Below are 22,354 nucleotides of genomic sequence, written 5' to 3'. Positions count from 1 at the left end.
ATAGATGTTGAGCAGCATTGGGCTGAGAGAAAATCTCTGAGGGATGGTACAGATCAGGTTGGAGGTGCAAGGAACTAGGCTGACCATCTGCTTGCGGTCTGTGAGGGAACAGCTGAACCACTTAAGAGCTTATTATCTGCTTATTTCTGACTCATGGAGACCTTAGATGAGGTTCAGATGGGAGGCTGCGTCAAATGCTGTTGAAAGGCCGAGGAGGAAGAGGGTAGCAATGCGCCTTGGTCTTGAGGAAGAGGATACTGACTGTGGCTGCAATGAGGGCATTCCTGGTGCTCTGGTTATGTCTGAATCTTGACTGGGATGGGCCCAGAAGGTTGTTGTTTTTGAGATGTTCGGCCAGACTTTTGTTGCTTGTTAACAAGTTTCTCCAAGGCATTCGTTGGATAGGATAGCAGGGAGATGGGTCTGTAGTTTGGAGAAGGCGAAATGCAGACAAGGGTCTGAGAGGGCACCCGAGTGGATGGAGTGTGTGTTGATGGCAGTTTCTATAGAGGTGATGGTGGTCCAGTAGGTCAGAGCAGTTACTGGTGTGTTCAATTGAGGCTGCACACATAGTTTGGTTGGTTGGTTGAAGTTGCAGCTGATTTGTAGTCTGTAGCTATCGTTTTGGGTGAGTTTTCAATGGCACTCCTGCTCCTTACAATTGCGCTTAGTCGTAGGTCTTCAGTGTATCAGCTTTACTACTGGCCTCACTTATTTGACCTGTATATCCCTGCCCTTCAATAACAGCATCATACAGTACAAGTTCACCTTTGAAGTTAGGTTGACAGTACATGAAATGCCCAATGTATACTGACAATAAAGCACTGTCCTTCTAAGGCAAACGGCACTGCCCAACAATTGTGTCATGTGACGTTCTTAAAATTAGTTGTGTTATTGAATATCAATAGCTGGGCGTATAGTTACCAAACACGATAAATAAAAATCAATTTCTCAAAACAGGCGCGAAAATTCAAGTAACTATGAAGATGCCTGAATAAATTGCAAAATTCAGCAGGACACTAGGCCCCTACTTTCTCTATTATGAGCCTCTAAGTCCCTCGTGCAACAGTAACTTAGTATGAAACATCTGTTTGGATTTTTTTAAACTTATAGCAAGCTGAATCAGCCGCCTCCAATAGGAAACGATAAGATTTCATTTTGCAGTGCACATATTTTTGTTGTAGATGGTAATCTTTGCATTAAAGCTTTGTGCAGCCACTGTACAGTAAAGCACGAATGATTAGTTATTATGATAAAATGTGGTAGACCAGCTTGATAACAGATGTACGCTTACCTGAATCCAAATTTGTCCATTGATACGGAGAGGTGTCTTGGCTGGTCGTAACACTTGTAAATATTGCGATCATCCATTGGAATCAAGTCTACGTCACTAAATACAAAGCAGTCATAGTCATACTCCTTTAAGGCCTCGACATAACCTACATTCAGAAGTTTAGCACGGTTGAAGGTTGCATCGCCATCCTGTTTTGCAGAAATTAAATCAGTTTTTAGGAGCTACAACTCATTCAACTTGAAAAACAGTACTGTTTAAAATGGTGAGAAAACAGCAGAAAAATAGGTATTAACAACATAACGGTACGCTAAAGAACTGCACCAACAATAAAGGCACGAGGTGCATATGAAAAAATGCTTCTGCCACAGCATAATACCAACAGACTTATTCTTTTAAATTAATTTGGTTACACGGTAGAATATCTACGCTTGCAAGGTCACGTCAAATTTAATATTGGTTTGATTCCTTCAACGCGCATAATATTAGCAGCTTTACAGTACTAAAAGCAATTTAGATCAATTTTGCAGGATCACCGCATAAAGCTATTGCCTGAATTGTGCTGGGAGTTTGACATTTGGAGGAGGAAGCATAACGTTAGCGTGGTAATGAATCTCATAACCTTTCAATTCTCAGTGTCATCTTGGAAACGAATTTTGATCTCAGGTGACCGGAAACTATTAGTATGACACGGACGAGCAAATGATTGCAAGCTTAATGTTGACATAGTTTAGCTTTAACAATAGCCACATGGTTTTGCTTTGGAAGAAGACATGGATTCTTTGGTATGGGTGTTTGGATTATAACAACAGTGTGAATTTCAAACACACGAGGCGCAACAATACTGGTTCGACCTCTTACCTCTATCACGTATACACGTCAAGCCATAACAGATGTGGTGAGGATTCATCCTAATACTTACTGATAACTGTAGGACTTAGAGGCTCACCTAGAGAAAGAATAGAACTCTACGCAAATCTAAATGGATACTATACATTTTCTAAAATGTATAATAAAAGAAAAGAGTCAGTTATAAGGTGCTACATAAATGCAGTAGCAGGCATGCACACTAACAGCTGCTTACTATTTACCCAAATATTACAATGTAATTGTTATTCTTCCCTGTGCCCACTGAAAGGTTACTGTAGGTACCTGTCAAAAAGAGCAGAACAAGATCGAACCTAATATGGGCAGACTCACTGAATTTACTATCTGCGATTGTTGTCCACCACCAAATTAGATGATTGTAATACCTTCCACTCTTCAACATGGTTTCAACCTCCATTTGCCAATTAACTTACAAAAACATTTCATATGAATAAATGATTTTTGCAGTAACCACGCTGTCAAAGTTGTCACAGCAATTTTATCCTGTTTTTCTGTTAGCCAACATAGAACCTCACAGAATGCTAATTACATATTGCACATGTCAGGAGGTTGTGCACTGGATGAAGCCCCATTCTGCAAACTCATATGAACCATTGCTTACATTCTGGTCACAAATTATAGCCCACAGATGAAAGTTAGCAGTTTTATGGTAGTTTTGGCTCCAACGTCACTCAAACCCCAAACAAGAGTGCTCTCCAGTCATTCTCACTTTCATACGTCAGTTCTGACATTCCCTTTCAACCATAGTCACCACAAAATGACTATGCAAAGTCTATGGTTTCGACTTTGCAAGAGCTATTGGTTTTGCCAATGTGTGTTAGCTATGTTATACATCAGCATGGCTGCTATTCAGCAACCCTAAAAGTTAGTGGTGTGGCAGAGTGGAATGGTGAAGAGTGGATTAGTGTTGTAAAGTGGAGTGGCACAGATTAGAAAAGAGTAGAGTGGTGTAGAGTGTGAGGGCGTAGAGTGCTGTGGTGGAGACTAGATAGGCGTAGAGTGGTGTAGAGTTGATTGAAGCAGCGGGCACTGGCACGGCACAGAGTCAAGTCGAATAGAGTACAATGGCGTAGAGTGATGCAGAGCAGAGTGTCATTGAGTAGTGCAGAGTAGAGTACAATGCCATACAGTGCACTGGCAGAGTGCAGTAACCTAGAGTTGCATATTGTAGAGTAGCACAGAGTAGACTGGTATAGAGTTCAGTGTGAAAAGTGCAGTGTTGCAGAGTAGAGTGTCCGAGTGCAGTAGAGTATAGTAGAGTACAGTGAAGCAGAGTAGAGTGCAGTGGCATACAATGAGGTGACAGTGCAGTTGTGGAGAGTGCACTGGAGTAGAGTTCAGTGGTTTAGAGTGGCATATAATACAGTGGTGTGGAGTGGTACAGAGTAGAGTGAAGTAGAGTGACTTAGAGTAGTTTGTTTCAGAGTAGAGTGAAGTGGGGTAGAGTCGAGTGGTGCAGGGTAGTGTGCAATTGCTTAGAGTGGCATAGAGTGCAATAGTGTAGAGTGAAGTGGTATAGGGTGCAGTGGAGTAGAGTAGTTTAGAGTGGTGTATAGTGGATTGGTGTACAGTGCCGGAGCATAGAGTTGAGTGTTACAGAGTAAAGTTCACTGGCGTAAAGTGTATTGGCCTAGAGTGCAGTATTGTGGTATGTCAGAGTACAGAGGTGTAGAGTGGAGTTGTGCAGAGTAGACTGGTATGGCCTAGACTGGAGTGTTGTAGAGTACAGTGGCGAAAATTGCAGTGGTGTAGAGTATAGTGGAGTGGTACAGGTGGGGGTAGAGAGGCATAGCATGAAGTGACGTAGATTGCAGTGGTGCAGAGTGCAGTGGTGTGGAGCGATGCAGAGTGGAGTGAAGTACTCATGGTGTGGTCACATTGCCATTACAGATAACACATTTTTTAATGGAAATGACTATTACATTTGCACCGACATACAGTTTTACTAATAAAACGATACAGTGCACTGACGAAAATGTGTGCAAATTGCATCACCTAGTTTAATGTTTTGATCATATTAAAGTTTCTGTTTCCAACACGCTTCAGAAATAACAAAAAATGTGCTTCATTTGTGCGTTTATAATTCTGATATATTTTGAAATACTTGCATAGTAATGTTGTCATACCCCCACTGCCCAGCAAGTCTGTCACATAAATCCTCTCACTTTGAAGTCTGAGAAATAAAATAAACAAGTGCACTTGAAAGACAGCGCCTGGCATTTGACCTAGGTCTTCGAATGCACAGAAATGTGACAAGATAAGAACAAGATTAATAGGGTTGTTTACACAAAGTGGCCACTCTGAAGGATTCTGTTAATAAGCTATTGGCAAGAAAAGGACCAAACTCAAGTTGGTTAGCCTAAAACAAATAAAGCCAGCAAATGGAAAGCAAGAACATTTGAGTTACAAACCACAAAGTCAATGGCAAGCAATAGGCAGAAGGCATTCCTAGGTCAACTTTGTGACTGTCCCCCAACATGTCTTCAGAAAACCAGACCGCTCTGGTGTCCTAAAAATGACGAGAATTTAGCTAATAAATGAAGACAGAGTAAAAGAACATGATTTCGGTCCTAAGTCTTTCAACTAAAATAGGAATACATTGGGTGCCTCAAACTACTGGTGGCAGAAAATAAAATCTGAACAATTAGAAAGTTCCATAATCTAACATTAATAAATAACCTCAATTCAGGATCTAGATTTGATCTGAAGCAAAACTGCTGTTCACCCAGTTTCTCGAAAGAGCAATTACACTGCAGTGGTTTATTTTTACGTCGCAACCTACCACACAGCGCAGCTGTGTGGTATGCAAAAGACATCTTGAGGAGTTTCAGAAAGTTTACCTGAGAATTAATTTTGCCTGTTGCTTGCTACTGGCTTTGGGGTTTGTAACTCACATTTTCTTGCTCCCATCTGCTGGCTTTATGTGCTTTAGGCTATTCAGGTTCAGTTCGTCCTGCCAGATAAGAAAGCTGTGTTCACTATATTCTACCACACACTCGTTTTCTGTCAACAGGCCTTTAAATCTTGTTCATATCCCGTCACATTTCCGAGGCAAACATCAGGACCCGTCTTATCCTTTTGAGTGCACCCTTTTCTGTAAACAGGCCTGCACATCTTTTGCTTATCTCCTTACATTTACTGTGCATTCAGACTTCAAAGTGAAAGTGTTTAAAAGGAAAGATGTATGCATGTTTTTTTCTTTTGCAGTGTCGTCAGGCGCTCTAGTTCAAGCTATATAATACCGCCATAACATTAACTTTTTAAATATTTAGGCACCGGGATATTACATTCATGTTTTTCTTTTCTTTTTTTTTTTGGTTAGGCACTTGGCGGTTAAGCAATTTGCCCAGACTCTCAGGTTCTTCTGCGCCACCGGGACTCGAACCAGGCTCCCTAGTCCCTGTCACTGTTTGTATATTCTGTGAGCCCTTTCAGGGTGCAGATTTATAACTCATGTGGCAAGGTACATGAAACAAATGCCACAGGTTTGCCCACACAATCATCTGGGTCATAAATTCCAAAATATTGTGCGATTGAGAAGCTGCAGTCATGTGTTTTGTGTCATGCGGGAGACGCGCTGGTTGATTTCATTTGCTACGGTCACGAATAAATGACAAGTTTGCGAGCCATTGTTGGGAACCTGTGGGTCTATGTTTACTTTTCAATAGTGCATTGTCAGATCCTCCCTTGAAATAAAGTATTGTGTTTTAATTTGTCAAAATCTGTAATCAGTGAGTAAATTGTAGATGAAGGGTCTCTGGAAATCCACAGATCTCGTAACATATCGGTGTCCCTGAGAAGACAGTGGAGCTGTGCCTGCAGCCTGCAGTATTCGCCTGACTGATTCCCAGCCTTGTCTGCATTTCAGAGTCACAGGTCTCTCGTAAAACATTCACACTACCAGTCCAACAAGTAGGGTTTTGTGATCACTTGCTTTATATCTGTTATAAGACATTTCTATTGGTTTTGCACAGACAGTTTACAAACGCCCTCATGTTATATGCAGATAATAAATAATTTTGCTTGAGTGACTTTTTTCACTTTTGAAAGAATTCCACAAATTAGTGCCGAGAAAGCGGGTGTGTTTGACACTGGCCACTGCCCACACTCCACCTCTAAGCATTTCCTGTCTTCATTGCGCCGCGCCCTCAAGAAAGACATTTCTGTTCATGGGGTATCCCTTAAGAGTGACCCCACTAGCAGCAGAGGCCTGCTGAGCATCACTTGCACGCGCACCCTTCTCAGTATACTGTTGTGTCCCCAATATTGAGTATCTCGAACATTCGTTTAATTAGCTTAACTTTAAAATGCATAATTAATCTGTCAAGGGCAACAATTTTTTCGACTAATTTGAAGCATGGAGGCTTCAGAGAATCCCTCCCAGAACACTTATCCCAACTCTGTCAAAATATCAAACTTTCAGTCACCAAGTCATCCAATATGCTGCAGCCGGACAAGCTGTGAAAAGTGTTCAAAAAGGTAACCAATTAGCATACCTTTACTCTTCTTACAACTAAAGCTTAAAGACACCGGTGTAAAATTCACGGCGCAGAATACAGCAGCATCGATAACCTTCAAAAAAGTCTTGCAAGGTCAGTAGCTGCCGTATTTTGGGTTAATAACTACCTAATCCATACGTGTATATAGTAAAACCAGAGGCAACATCAACAGATTTAGATAAATGGAAGAGACTAGGAAGGAAATCGAACCTCTTTAGCTAGATCCAACAGAAGCAGGAATGAAAGAGAAACGAGTGAGGAGCTGATAGAGATTTTGCAGGATGGGTGCTCTGCCTTTTCTGTGATGATATACGTACCCATAAATGAAAATGAAATGTCATTTATAGATCAAGGTCGAATGGCTACAACTATGGACTAAACACATACAGAGTACACTGTTCCTAAAGAACAAGAAAGGTCTCGGGAACCTGGATGTTCAGGAGCAAAGCCCTCATGCATCACACTGGATGGCAGGCATCATCATCGGGAAATGCTCCACGTCAGGCCGGCACTGCAATGCCTGACGTGCTCCCAAGAAGGGAGCTGTCAGCCGTAATTGTTAATGTGAAGGCTAGTGGAAGGAGCTGACTAGAACAAAAAACAGGAGAGCAAAAAAAGGAATGGGTTAAAATTGGTTAATCACTTCCAGCCTCCATCATAATTTTAATCAGAAAAGAGAAGTGACGACCAAGGTTAAAAATGCAAGAGGAAAGCAGAAATTGAGTATAATGCTCAACGGCTTTCGAAATAGATATAGAGGATCCCAAAAAGTGTGGTATCTCTACCAATAGGTCGACATGTTTTGCGTCTGTTGGTACAGATGGATCCGTTGACGCTTCTTCAGGACCAGAATAACGCTTCTCCAATTAGCATTAGAAAATAAATCACTTACATTTTAATCATTTGTTAGGTGACATCTAAAATGGTCGCCCGACCCCTATTAGGGGAGAAGGCTCCATAGGAAGCGCGAGCCCAAGGACTGCACTGATATTATCTGACCGCGGTCCTCAGCAGGGGACCTACCCTCCGGAGCGCATTCCCGTTGAATGATACAATGTATGAACATCTTTGAGGATAACAACATTAGGAAAGGAGCTCATGTAATGACCATCATGCTAAAAACTCAAGTTCCATTAATTTTGATTGAGAGTGAACTTCTTTTTCCTTTTGTGTCTCTCTTTCATGCTCATGGCGGCCGTGGTGCTTTGAATCGGCTCGCTTATGTCAACTATATTACTTTTTATTTTCAGTTTGTGTGTCAAGAAAAGTTCAGTTAGAGATATTAGTATTGGAAGTTCCTAACTCGAGAAAACGTGAGACCCACTGCATTGCAAATACTTGGGTTAATTTATTAGCTTGTTTTCCAAGTAATTAGACTAAACTATATCCGTCTAATTTAATTTTGCCACTATTGCTGATATACTGATTGTGCCTTTAAAAAATAATAATAATAATTTTTAAGCATTTGGCCCAGTTGAGTAGCACTGTTTTTGGCATCTGCTCACATCAGCGGGGTTTGCAATAAATACAAACTAGTAACAAGCCTTTAATTGCAAGATATCTGTAGTCGCCGACAAATTGCATCATTCCAGCAGCCATAAATACATACTTGAGCCCTGGCATTTGTTTACTTTTAACAATTAAGCACTACATATAGGTAGTGTGACTTGGCAGCAAGATATGTTTGAATGGTGAATATAATCTGATGCGGTCAGAAGAGGCCAAGCAGTAGTGTGAGATAGGCGAGGGATGGCGAGCTACGTAAACACATTCCATTTTATTATGCAAATGTTTAAAAAAAATGCGGATGATGTCTTATTCGAGTGAACGAATGCAAACGACAGAAGCCTCAATGTGTTCTTTTTGCCACATTACCAAATTTGCCATTAATGCTCTCGGCTCCTTTGTACTCTCGTTCTTTTCTGCGATGCAAAGCAATTGATAAATTCGGAGAGGAAGAGTACCACTCTAAGTGACGCTCCTTTAAGCAGTGGAAGGACCAGAACAAGAAAGAACAAAGGCAGAAAGGATGGAACGGTGAGAAACGTGAAAGAGAAGATAGAAAGACATCAGAAAGAGACAAGTAATTTCCTTTAAAGTGTTCCACATCAGCAACAACAGATAGATGGTTGTTCCCATGGAATACCAAAAGTCTTGCATATTATTATATTCATTATAAACCATAACCTAGCCCCTCCCCCTACAATTCTACTACAATTCTGGACTATACCCTCTTAACGTAATCCAAAATGGTGAATTCTTTATTAGACTGCTGCATCTAAACAGTATAACCAGGCAAATCCTCCTTCGAGCTGTATTTTGTGGATTGGGTTGTCTGCTAAGTTGCTGCGTATAAATTCAAGAAGAGAAAAAAGGAGTAGATTTGAACACTTCACCTGTGTGTAACTCACGTGTCAGGTTGAGAGAGGTATGCCTGCTTTAGTAAAGAACAATGGAAAGTACTCCAGAATTGCAAAGTGACCAGTTTATCAGTACTACTTTGAGGACAGGAAACAAGACTCTCCATGATGGCGTAGGCCTTTAAATATATTGTTTTAAAATACTTCTTGTGTTAATTAAGTAAATAGATTACCCTGTTGATACCCCAGAATCCAGAAGGAACCTGACTCCACCTTCAGCAAGAAAGAAGGGAGAGTTTTAAGCATCACCTTATCACAATGGAAAACAGTGAACTGCTCATCCACTTACAGCACCTCTATTTCACCAATTCTTCTCACCAAGGTGATTGTAATCAAGAAGGCAATCTTCCTGGCCAAGACTCTCATCTGAAATGTGTGCATATACTCAAGTGGTGAACTAAGTAGTTGGGACAGAACCACACTAAGTTCCCAAGGAGCAGCCGATAGTATTTCTGGAAAAAGGAGTACACAGTCTTCAACCAATCAAAAATACCATGAATGACCGGCCTCTTCAATAGAAATCCTGACACTGTGACTCCCTATAAGCAGTAATGAACAGAATCTGAACTGGTAGATGGAAGTCAAGGATATTCATGCAGTACTCAAGCAAATGAATGTTTTGACTGACTTCAGGTGCCAGGTGGTCAAACAGGGAACTCGGGCTGTGTTGGTATATCCTGCTTTTGCACATAACCTGGATGACAAATTCTGGCTGCAAGGAAGTCAAATGTAAGAGTCAGTGAATATTCGTAGATGATCCACATTTTCCTTGCGTAGCTGGATGATACTGTGGACACCAATCTCTTGATGTACTCACAGTCTTAGGAATCAATGGAATCAATGAAAAGGAATATAGCTGTGCCATAGGCCACACTATCAACATTGAGTTCCCAAAATATCCCGGCTTGGATACACACAGATAACATTTTTACTGTATTCTTTTGCAGCTAAAGTGATAAGACACTCTCCACAGGGGTCAAAAGGAGAACAAACAGCTGGATGATGTTCCCACTCATGCTAGTTTATGAAATGTATGGTCAAGGTGTCGGCTTGACGAGCAAATTGTTCTTCGCTGTTGTTACAGCCTAATCATGTGGCCCACAACAGGATCCTGTAGGAGAAGCTACTGCCATGTCCCCATAATACGTCTTTGATGCCATCAGAGAATTCACAGGACAGCCTCCAAAAGAAGAAAGAGTAGAATTTAGAGCCTTGTAATTGCTCTCCTCTCTTAGTGGACTACAGGAGTCAATAACATAGAACTGACTTGGTCCACCATGCTTCAATTCGGAGGATAGATCTCTTCTGCATGAAGGGGCCTCTAGAGTGTCACAAAGCAAACATTCATGCAGTCCAGAATGGTGTTCTTGAACAGCTTCAACTGCTTCTGCCATATGGGCCTGGGCTTGATATTTAAATAATTTCTACAACTGGGGAGGCAATGGTTACGAGGAAGACAGTACAGGCATCTAGAGTGCCTGCCTGCACTCAACATCTTGCCATCGTCCGGGCTGTATTATTTCCATTGAACCCATTTTATCCAGGGAAGGGAAAAGGACAAAAACAACTTAGATTAACATTAAACATTCAAAGAATGTCTTATGTGGGAAAACACCTCTTGAATGCAGAGGAAGTGGAGAATAACACCAAGGGTGTTCTTAGATCCCACTCTGTCCAGTCAGAAAAAAAACTAACATAAAATAGCTACCTTAGGGTGACCTTTTTACCTCAAAGTAAGCCATGCTCATTATAGTAGTAGGCGTACAAAGACATGCACTGACTTTGGTTCCTTTTTTCTTACTTCATACATTTCTAATAGAAAGTAGAATGTTAGAAAAAAAGAAGGAAGAACATAAGGGTTTAACATAGGGTTTCTGAAACCCTATCTAACAGCAAGGAGTAATTTTAGAATTAATAATTTGGAAAGGAACTACTGCTGGAGATGCTCACTGTAGCGTTTCCTCCACTCCTGGTAGTCCAAAGTCCCCCGTGCTTTAAGACCCATTGGTTATCTTGAGCTCACTGCACTAGTAAGCAGCAGGTAAAACATGGATTATAGTTTGGGAAAACTTTTAACTCATGCTTTGCCTTAATGTGCCTACCCACCCCCTTTCCACTGCAGTATTTTTGTGCCATATAAACCTGAAGCCACAGTCAGACAATTGTGTGGGAGGGGCTGAGGAGGGTGTCATTACAAGGTAGTGGGCAGATGAAGCTAAGAACTAACACAAAAAGGGTTATTACAGTCAGTAGCCAATAATCACTCTGTTAACTCAGATCCATCCCGTCCTCTAGTCTAGACTCATGGGAAGATAGAAAAGCAATATCTGCACTAGCAGCCAGGCACCCTCCTTACTACTATTGCAATATAGGCTTGCCAAGCATTCTGGCTAGTCAAGAAGCTTTATTAATAGCGACTGATCGAACAGCATCCACACATGAATCAACAGAGGTATCAATCAGAGAAAGCTTTGAATATAGTCAAAACATCTTGCTTACATAGACTCTCCAATAATATGTGGCACTGAAAAGCAATGGATGTGACTTGAATCTCACTACACACATATGGAGGTACTGCACAGATGAAACCTACGATCCTGCAGCAGTAAGAGATGCATAAGCCAACCAATGCCTTGTAGGTCTGATTCCAATGAGGGAGGCTAATCTAGACACCAAACAACCTGTGGAGTACCCTATGCTTTTAATCTTATCCAAATACAATGTAAAGGTAAAAAAATATCTGGAATATAAATAGTCCTCTGTTGGTATTAGAGGACAGACTCAGAATGGAAAAGGAAGCATGAACTAATGAATGACAAGACCAAGAGGCAAACTGCTATAAAGACTTGGGGGACAAACTTTCAAAGACACGTTTAGGTCTCGCTAGGATAATTCAACTCAACAAACTCTGCAAGTGATGCTTCACAACATTTGTTTGCAGGGAAATTCACTAAGAATTGGAGCTGAAGTTGTAGGACCCAATCAGTTCCAGGTTGGTCACAGAAACCTCTTCTTGTATGCCCGATCTAAAGAGAAGGTAGACAACAAAAGTTACACTAACCAACACACTGAAGAGTGGGTTGACAAGCCTTACAGGCTAAAATAGATAAAACATAAACCAGTTTCTTCTGAATGGAGCTCCAGTGGAGTTTCTCCTGGCAGTTCATAGAAAACAGTCAATTATCCAGAAACCTCATACAGCAGTCTTGTTTTGCGATGTCGGAGTGATCAAGGGCAAAGGTATGAAATTGATATGAATGTTGCAAGGGGAAGCCTACTCTGACCTAAAAGAAGGACAATTTTCAGCCAGAAAATGTAAACTGGTTAGACAACAGAGAAGCCATCAAGATTAGTGATTTGCAAATTGGCTGTCTCAACTTAAACAAGCATTGGCAATGCCAATAGATCGGGCTTATGAATGAAAGTGCCTTTCGTGTCAAAGGGTTTAGGCACTCACGATGTCATTGTGCATGCATTCTGTCACTCATCTTTGTACTCTTACACCTAATCATTCATCCACTGACTCATTCTTACATCCGCCCTCTGCCACAAACACAATAAAACACAAACTGACAACATATGTAAGATAAATAAAAAAATATATAAATGAAAAAAAAAAACATGCTCTTGTCTAAACATAGTGGGCATATGCATGCAATAACGAAACTAAGCACACCGGCAGGCATCCGTCTTGTAGGTGTACTCTACGTAGTCTGTTGTCGTTTTAAAGTTACAGCATAGCATCATGTTAAGAACCAACAGGCTGGTCACCTAGGTGAGTAAAGAGCAAGTTACTTACCTTCGGTAATGCTTCTTCTGGAGGATACACTAGCTACCTGTGGATTCCTCATCTTATGAATTCTCCCAATGCGCCAGCATTCTACGGAAATTTTTTCTTCCCAGCTCTCTACGGCGACGAGGACGTCGCAATTGCCCGACTCCCACGGGACTCCGTCTGACATCATCGTGGCAATAAGAGGTCCTCGTCGGCGTACTGACGTCAGTTTTCACCATTTTTTACATGCCTTTGAGGCGAACAGGTGATCACTGACATCACATACTCAACGTAAATACATCAATCTAATATAATACATAATATTTATTCAAATATAAACAGTAAAAACAAATATATATATATATATATATATATTGTATACATATTCACCCAAAGAAAACTTGGTATGACCAGACAGGCAACGGGGAGGCGGGTGGGAACGTGAGGAATCCACAGGTAGCTAGTGTATCCACCAGAAAAAGCACTACCGAAGGTAAGTAACTTGTTATTCTGATGGATACAACTACCTGTGGATTCCTCACCTTATGAATAGAGTGGGTGCCTGAGTGGTCACACCAAGAAATCCTGCAGCACCGACAGTGCAAAATGGCCATCCCTCCTAGCTTCCACATCCCAGCAATAATGCTTAGCGAAAGTGTGGAGGGAAGCCCAAGTTGCAGCCTTACAAATGTCAGCCACTGGAACATTCCTAGCCAAGGCTGAAGTGGCAGACTTAGCCCTGGTGCAATGGGCCCTGATTCCAACAGGAGGATCCTTCTTTGCCAAAGAATAACATATTTTAATACAAAGAATGACCCACCTGGACAGCATTCTCTTATGGACAGCCTTGCCTTTCCTCTTCCCCACATAGCCTATGAAGAGTTGATCGTCCACTCGAAATTCTCTGGTCCTTTCAATATAAAACCTTAAAGCCCTCCTTGGGTCAAGCGATGCAGGCTCTCCTCCTCTTTCGATGGATGAGGAGGAGGGTAAAAGGACAAGTGTGTGATGGATTTCCCCATATGAAAGGGATTAACAACCTTTGGTAGGAAAGCCGCCCTGGTTCTCAGCACCACCTTGTCTGCATGAAAAAATGTGAAAGGGGGTTTAACACTAAGAGCCTGAAGCTCACTCACATGCCTAGCAGACGTGATGGCTGTGAGGAACACGGTCTTTAAAACCAAAAGACTTAACGGGCAAGAATGGAAAGGTTCAAACGGCGAACCCATCAGAAAAGTGAGAACCAAATTCAAATCCCACTTAGGCATAACAAAAGGAGAGGAAGGAAACCTATTAGTTAGTCATTTTAAGCACCTTACAACTATAGGGGACTTAAACAAGGAAGGTTGGTCAGGAAGGCACAGAGAGGCCGACAGTGCCGGTAAATAGCCCTTGACAGTCGCAACTGAACAACCCCTCTGCACCAAGGACAATGCAAACAATAACACATCTGACAAATGGGCTCGTAAGGGATCAATTTGCTCCTCTCCACACCAATCAAAATTTTTTGCCCATCTGCCAGCATAGATAGACTTGGTGGAGCGTCGCCTGGCTGACAAAATAACGTCCACCACTTCTGGTGGGAGAGAAAAGGAACTCCAATTACCCTGTTCAATCTCCAGTCATGAAGGTGCAGCCTCTGGAGGTGGGGGTGTTGAACCTGCCCCTGCGACTACGAGAGGAGTTCTGCCCTGTGAGGGAGACGGAGCGGAGGGCACAGTGAAAGATGGAGAAGATCTGTGTACCACACCCTTCTCGGCCAATCTGGAGCTATTAAGATGACTTGGGCCTGATCTTGGCGAATCTTCCTCAGAACCTGAGGAATCAATGGTATGTGGGGAAACGCGTAAAGCAACTGGCTGTTTCAGGACATCTGAAACGCGCCCCCCTCCCCCAACGCTCCTTGCACCGGATACTGGAGGCTGCAGAACGACAGGCAGTGCGCGTTCTCCTGAGTGCCAAACAAGTCTACTTGAGGAAACCCCCACATCTGGAAGATGTAACGGATCAGGTCTGGATGGAGTCGCCACTCGGGATAGGCCAAGAAACGCCGACTGAGACTGTCCACGCGCACGTTCAGAACTCCGGCCAGATGGTTTGCTACTATGCAAATCCGATGGTCCTGACCCCAGGACCAGAACCTCAGAGCCTCTCTGCAGAGAAAGTACAACCCTACTCCTCCCTGCTTGTTTAAATACCACATCGCAGTAGCGTTGTCGGTCAGGACTTGGACCAAATGACCGCAAAGGGAAGGGAGGAAGGCCTTGAGAGCCAGACGTATCACCCACAATTCCAACAGATAGATATGAGACATCTGTTCCACTGGAGACCGATGACCCTTGACCTCCAGGTCCCCCAGATGAGCTCCCTACCCCAGAGTGGAGGCATCCTTTAAAACCGTGGCCATTGGAGGCGGAAGTGAAAACGGCCTTCCTTGGGAAAGGTTGCCATCCACAGCCCACCACTGCAGGTCTGCTGCAGTGTTTCTGAAGATCGTTATTGACTCTGCGAGATCCCCTTTGTGCTGAAACCACTGCTTGCGGAGGCACCACTGAAGAGCCCTCATATGCCAGCGTGCATGAGTGACCAACAGAATACAAGAAGCGAACAGACTGAGCAGACGTAGGACCTTGAGGACTGGAACAACCGCTTTATTTCGAAACATTGGAATCAACGCCTGAATGTCCTGAATCCGCTGAGGCGGAGGAAAGGCCCGATCCAACGTTGTGTCCAGTACTGCCCCTATGAACAGGAGGCACTGAGAGGGCTCCAGGTGAGATTTGGGCACATTTATCGAAAAGTCCAGATCGAACAACAACTGGGTTGTCATCCGCAGATGGTGCAGCACGAGCTCTGGAGACTTGGCTTTGATCAGCCAATCGTCCAGGTAAGGGAATACCACTATTCCCTTCCTCCTGAGACTTGCTGCAACCACCGCCATCACCTTCGTGAAGATTCGCGGTGCGGAAGTAAGACCAAACGGAAGGACCGCAAACTGGTAGTGTTGCGACCTCACCACAACCCAGAGATACTTCCTGTGCGACTTCAGAATGGGGATATGAAAGTAAGTATCCTGCAAGTCGACAGACACCATCCAATCCTCTTTGTTCAACGCCTGAAGCACCTGCGCTAGGGTCAGCATTTTGAATTTCTCCTGTTTGAGGAACCAATTCAAAACCCTCAGGTCCAGGACAGGCCTCAAACGACCATCCTTCTTGGGGATCAGTAAATATCTTGAATAACAACCCTGGCCCCTTTTTTGCCCTGGAACCACCTTTTGATAAAAGAACTAGAACTTCCTGCTGTAACAACAGGAGATGATCTTCTGTGCAAAAGGACGGGCGGGGAGGGTTAGGAGGGGGAAACTCTCTAACAGGAAGGGCATAACCTTTTCCCCCAATATTGAGGAATTGTGATTAACTCCCACCCGCAGAGAAAATGAAATAACCTTCCCCCTACAGGAGAAGCATGAGACATAATGGGTGGAGAACTAAGGCAGCTTTCCTTGCTGCACCCCTCCGGAGGAAGAGGCAGGGAGCTGCTGGGTGACCCCTCTTGTCCTAACTCTAACCCACCCTCTATAGGATCTATAGGGCAGACTTGAAGGCTGCTGGCCTGATGGTTGGGGCCTCCCACGAAAGGAAGCTCCTCGTTCGAACCCCCTAAACCTCCTAAAGGATTTGAATGGGGTGGCAGTGGAAGCCTGCAGCCCAAGGACTTGGCAGTAGCCCTACTCTCTTTAAAGCGCTCTAATGCAGAGTCAGCTTCAGCACCAAACAATTTGTTCCCATCAAAGGGCAGGTCCAAGAGGGTCGTCTGGACATCCGTTGAGAACCCAGAAAACCTCAACCACACATGTCTTCTGGTGACAATGGAAGTGCCCATTGCTCTGCCCACAGAGTCTGTAGTGTCCACACTCGACTGAATAACTTGCGAAGCAGCAGCCTGAGTACCCAACAGGAGTCCCTGCATCTCCAAAGGCAGATGGGCAGCACAGCCTTGGCCGCGTCCATCAAACCATGTATGTATCTGCCCAAAACACAAGTCGCATTGGCAGATTTGAGGGCCATGCTACATGAAGAAAAGGTCTTTTTGGCAGACTGCTTCATCCTCTTGGATTCCCTGTCTGAAGGCGTGCCAGGGAAGGAACCAGGAGCCGAATGAGACGAGCATGAAGGCTGTACCACCAAACTCTCCGGAGTTGGATGATTCGACAGGAAACTTGGGTGCCCCGGAGCCACTCTATACCTCCTTGCAACCGATCTGCTAACAGCAGACGAAGTCATGGGATTCTTCCAAACTTCTAGAATAGGCTCCGCAGCAGCTGAAGCAGGATGGAGGAACTCAGTTAAGATATTAGTCTTAACCTCTGCAGATGGTAGTGGGCGGTCCAGAAAATCTGCCGCCTTCCTTACCACAGATTGAAAACAGGCTGCCTCCTCTGTAAACTCCCCAGGAGAGGCTAGATCCCATTCAGGGGAAGTATCTAGTCCACTTGCCGAGTCCAAACCCTGATAGTCCCCCAGGGGCTCAGCAATTTCTCCTTCCTCCAGGAGTTGCCTCTGATACTCTTGTTCCTTTAAAAGTCTGAGAGCCTTTCTTCTTGATCTTAACCTGGCCTCTATTCTCGGTGTCGACATGGAATCCACCGACGTCAAAGATCTCGGCTGAGGTGAATCAGGAGACATACCCCGCCCTGAGGCTCCATTCAATGCCGGAACCAAATCCATCAGCGCCGAAGACACACAGGCCAGCTTCACAGGCATTGAATGAGTATGGGGTGACGTCATAGGCACCATTGGTCTCGCAGGTGATGTCATTGGCGTCGAAGGTCTTCTGGGCGACACCAACGGTATCGGCGCTGGACGCCCTCCGCAGGGCAAAAGATCATAAACGCCGCTGGTCTATATGGAACCGGAACACCTACCGAAAAGGCCAAAGGACCTGTGGGACCAGCCTGTGCACCACCAGGGGCCATAGAATTGAAGATGTTGAACATGGCATTTAAAAATGCCACCGGGTCTGCACCCGAGGCTGGAGTTCCTCCTGTGGTGCCAGATCTGAAACGTCCGATTGTGCTCCAGGTGAAAAGCGAGGACTCTCATGAGGCTCAACCATCTCGAAGACTGAAGGAGTCTGAGAAGGTTGAGGACTCCAAGGTGATGGAGTCACCGTTGGACTAACCTTCCATGTCGCACGACGCCGACTTGATGGAGACCTCGATCGGGACCAACCTCTATCTATCCAAAAGACGCCGGGAATCATGCTGACGCCGTTTCTTGTGCGATCTCGAGGATTTTTCAGAAGAAGACCTGCGATGACTCCTATGTTTCTCCTTCTTCGTTGCCTTGGCCAAAAAGAGTTTGGCCTCCCGTTCCTTGAGCGCCTTTGGGTTCATCCTCTGGCATGAACCACATTCCTCCTCATCATGCTCAGAACTCAAGCACCACAGACAGTCATTGTGCGGGTCCGTCACAGACATGCGCCCCCTGCACTCCAGACAAGGCTTGGTACATTGTAACCTACAATCAAACACCTTCGGTAACAATAACTCCCAAGAGCTAGGAAAAAACAGTTATGCTTCGAAGGCATGGAAAAAAGGGAACTGACGTCAGTACGCCGACAAGGACCTCTTATTGACGCGATAACGTCAGACGGAGTCGCGTGGGAGTCGGGCAATTGTGACGTCCTCGTCAACGTAGAGGGATGGGAAGAAGAAATTTCCGTAGAATGCTGGTGCATTGGGATAATTCATAAGGTGAGGAATCCACAAGTATTTGTATCCATCAGAAACAATGATACACTTTGGACCACAACATTCCATAAGGGTCAATAGAACTTAGAGGAAGTGGCCTCGCGGGGTGTGTGCAGGCTTCAGGTGAACTGAACAACAAGGAAGGGACCTAAGGAGTCTTAAGAAAAAATAAACTACAAAATGGAAACCCAAAGAAACAAAAGGAGATCAATAAAAATAGAAAAGTGAAAACTACACAACTGACCAACTAACCCTGACACTAATGTGAGCTTATTTTTTGGTGGATGTGCACATATGATTAGAAAATGCCATCAGTCACGAGGTAATAGAGTCAATAACTGATGCGGACTTAATCATTACCTCATCCAATATGCTGTTGTAGGTGAAAACTGACTGTAAATTACATCCAGAAACACCAATGGCAGAAAAGGGCTGACCCGCAGGACCTTTATACCTTTATGTATATATTTATATACAGCTATATGTATTATTTAATGATTTTGTTTAATCACAAGATCCTGGCAGACACCCATGCCCATAAGGTCTTCTGAAGGCATTCAAGCAGGAAATATTACAGTGCAAATCTTCAACCCCTATGGTTTGTCACAGAAGGTAACTAACACCAAAATTCTTCCCTACAAAAGTAATATGTGAATGAAAGCTTTAACACGATGCAAGCACAATACACCCTATTGGTTTGACCATATGTGTTACACAGTAAATAAATCAGACCGATGGCATCTGAAATACCTTTTGCTTGTGAACCAGTTAAGCCAATAGCTGTTATCATGGGCTTCTCATTATAATCAACCTAGAACTACCTTATTGAGCATCAAACTTTCCTACTTACCGTTCTTTCCACCAACATAAGCCCCATTTACCCAGGGGCGTAAAAGGGCCCACTGGTGTGATGGGCGGAAGGGGTGGGCCTTTCTGGGGGGTGTGCCCTCAGCCTCTACTTATGTAAGTGTTGGGTGTCCATTCAAAATATCTTGCAGACGGGACCCCTCACATTTTGTTATGCCACTGCGTTTACCCCAGGACCTACTTGAAGCAGGCTGTAGCAAATCACACTAGCAGGCACCTGGGCACCTTGCCTGTGGCATCCAATTACTGCTTGTTCCACCCTGATCCATTTACAGCCGTTTGACTAAGTGACACTGCCGCTACCTGGGTTTTCCTGCCCAGGTTTTCCTTTCACAATTCTGTCTACCAACAGAAGCCCTGCCCATCCCAAGACCTACTTAATGCAGGCTGAAGTAGATGCACGCAGTGGGTGCGCCAAAAGCAAGCCTGTCTCTGTCTGTGCCCATCCGTGCCTGGATGGCCCTCAGTGCCACAACCCCTGGCCCTCTCGTCCCACACAGATACACTATTGCCGAGCTCTACACCCTTGAACTCGGACGCCAGAGCAAACACTGCCACCGTGCTGCTCCACAATAGGACCCAACCTTCTCAACAGCATGAACAACACTGGACTCACCAAACTCATCCACGACCTTACGCAAATAGCAGACCACATGTTAAATCCCATCTTCACCTCCAGCGCCACCATCAGGTACAGCTACACACAGAACTCACCTGGACTGACCACTCCATTGTCCACTTCAACATCACCAGCTTGTGGATATCTGCCCCCAGTCTGCCCAAAGCCTCCTACGCAGCTGGAGCAACGTCTCAAAGGACACATGGATCAACAACCTCAACGTCACCTATTCCATCTCCTTCAACAACCTAGATCAGACTGTCAGAAACTTCAACAACTAGATCACCAACTGCGGCAGCTGCGTTGCTCCCAATAGCAACAACACCCACAGAAGGTCCACCAAGCAGGTTAGCTGGTACACTGAAGACCTCAGAACTGCTAAACGACACTGTAAACAACTGGACAGTAGATGGTGCACCAGCAAGGACACAACTGACAAGACCGCCTTCAAAGACAGTCCTCATCCTCTACCACAGACAGTTGAGAGAATTGAAGAAAAAGGCCTTAGCCTCACAAATCAAATAAAGCTCCAATAACAACAAAGAACTCTTCAACATTGTCAAAGAAATCTCCAATCCCTCAGCTGCAACAAACATTAACCCTTCACAGGAACTCCGCAAAACCCTTGCAAACTTCTTCCATGACACGATCGCTAACATCTACAGAAACTTCAAACCCCAACCCAAAGTCGCGGTCTTCTTCAACCAACACAACAACCCTGCTACCACCACAGACATCCGTCTAACCGAATGAAGCTAACTTGCCCAAAAGGACATCGCCTCCATCCATTATGAACTCTGTCCACTCAGGAGCACCAAACGACCTATGCCCTCACCACACCTTCAACCTAAGCAAAGCCATATTCTGCCACGTACTCACCACCTTGTTCAACACCTCAATTGCCACGGCCACCTTCCCCGAGGACTGGAGACACGCAGAAGTCAATGCCCTACAAGAGAAACCGTCGGCAGGGCCAAGCTAATTCAACAACTACTGACCGATCTCCTTCCTCCCGTTCTCAGCCAAAGTATAAAAAATAATGAGCCATCAACCAATAACTCTCCTCACATCTGGAAATGGAATCTCCTACTCGACTCCTCCAAATCTGGATCCTGCAGCAACCACGGCACAGATACAGCTCTCATCTCAGCCACTGACGACATCCAAGACCATCTCGATTGAGGAGAGACTGTGGCTGTGACCCTCCTACACCTCTCAGCAGCCTTTGATATAGTCTCCCATCACACACTCATCACACGGCTGCACAAAACAGGCATCCAAGGAGCCACACTCAGATGCAAATCTTCTACAAACATGGTTTGTCAAATGTGGTAACCAACACCAGAACGGTTACCTACTACAGTAATCTGTGAGAATCCTTTTAACTTTTTAACAACAAATGCTACAGGATTTGGTACATTGTAACGAAAACCCACCGTTAAAGCTACTCCCTTAAACATCTGATTTTCACAATAAGTAAGTCAGGTTTACAGGCCTTGACGTTTCAAAATAAACTAAATTATCAAACCTCTGGAATCTTGCATAACCTTTACAAATGAACTGATAAGGTCTATGTCCTTCATCAATGACCTGACACCACAATCAACAAAGGGCTATTCAAGTGCACATCAGGATTTTAGTTATAAAATTACCCGTGTAGAAAAATACCATTTACAAAACAATACACAGTCCCTGTGCAAGGCTCCTGCTGATATAAGGAACAGTCAACTCAAGTAATTGGCTACAGTGTTGGAGGTTCCAATCAGATGAACAGCCAAAAGCTACATGCAACGAGCTTAAGTCCCAGGGGTGTGAAATTTAATAAAATATCTACTTGTCCATGGGACAGGTTACTTCTTAAATCTACTTGTCCTGCAAAAAAATCTATGTTTCCCTTTGGTGACATGTAGTGCAGCGGCAAATTATGACCGCAATCTCTTTATGCAGGAGCTCTGATCATTGCCTGATTATGCAAGGGCTACTACTATAATAGGGCTTGAATACTTGCAATTTCAATCCCTACTATAACAATTTTCTTATTTTGCTACCTTTCCGCAGATCTACATAGTGGGGCTGGAGGAAACAGTAAGCAATAGTTCCAGGGCTGGAATGCCTTTAAGTCTGAAAACCTACTAACTTCTTGCATGTTTTAAGAATTTTCACCAGCTCTTCTCTATTCTTTTCCCATAATGAGAAAGGTTGGAAATTTACTCCTGACAATGGCAGAAGTAGAAGTTCTT

At 44.0% G+C, this 22,354-nt stretch overlaps 1 protein-coding gene across 1 annotated transcript in view; it reads right to left on the bottom strand.

Moving 5' to 3' along the window:
• B4GALT1 (beta-1,4-galactosyltransferase 1) overlaps window positions 1-22,354 on the bottom strand; it is a 384,152-nt gene that overhangs the window by 131,048 nt on the left and 230,750 nt on the right. Inside the window, exon 3 of the mRNA XM_069237451.1 lies at window positions 1,295-1,482. Within this exon, the coding sequence (XP_069093552.1) occupies window positions 1,295-1,482 (188 nt within the window). The remainder of the gene's footprint in view (window positions 1-1,294; window positions 1,483-22,354) is intronic.

Source organism: Pleurodeles waltl, chromosome 1_2, assembly GCF_031143425.1.
Source record: "Pleurodeles waltl isolate 20211129_DDA chromosome 1_2, aPleWal1.hap1.20221129, whole genome shotgun sequence".
Classification (NCBI taxonomy): Eukaryota; Metazoa; Chordata; class Amphibia; order Caudata; family Salamandridae; genus Pleurodeles; species Pleurodeles waltl.
This window is presented reverse-complemented; position numbering and strand designations above follow the sequence as displayed.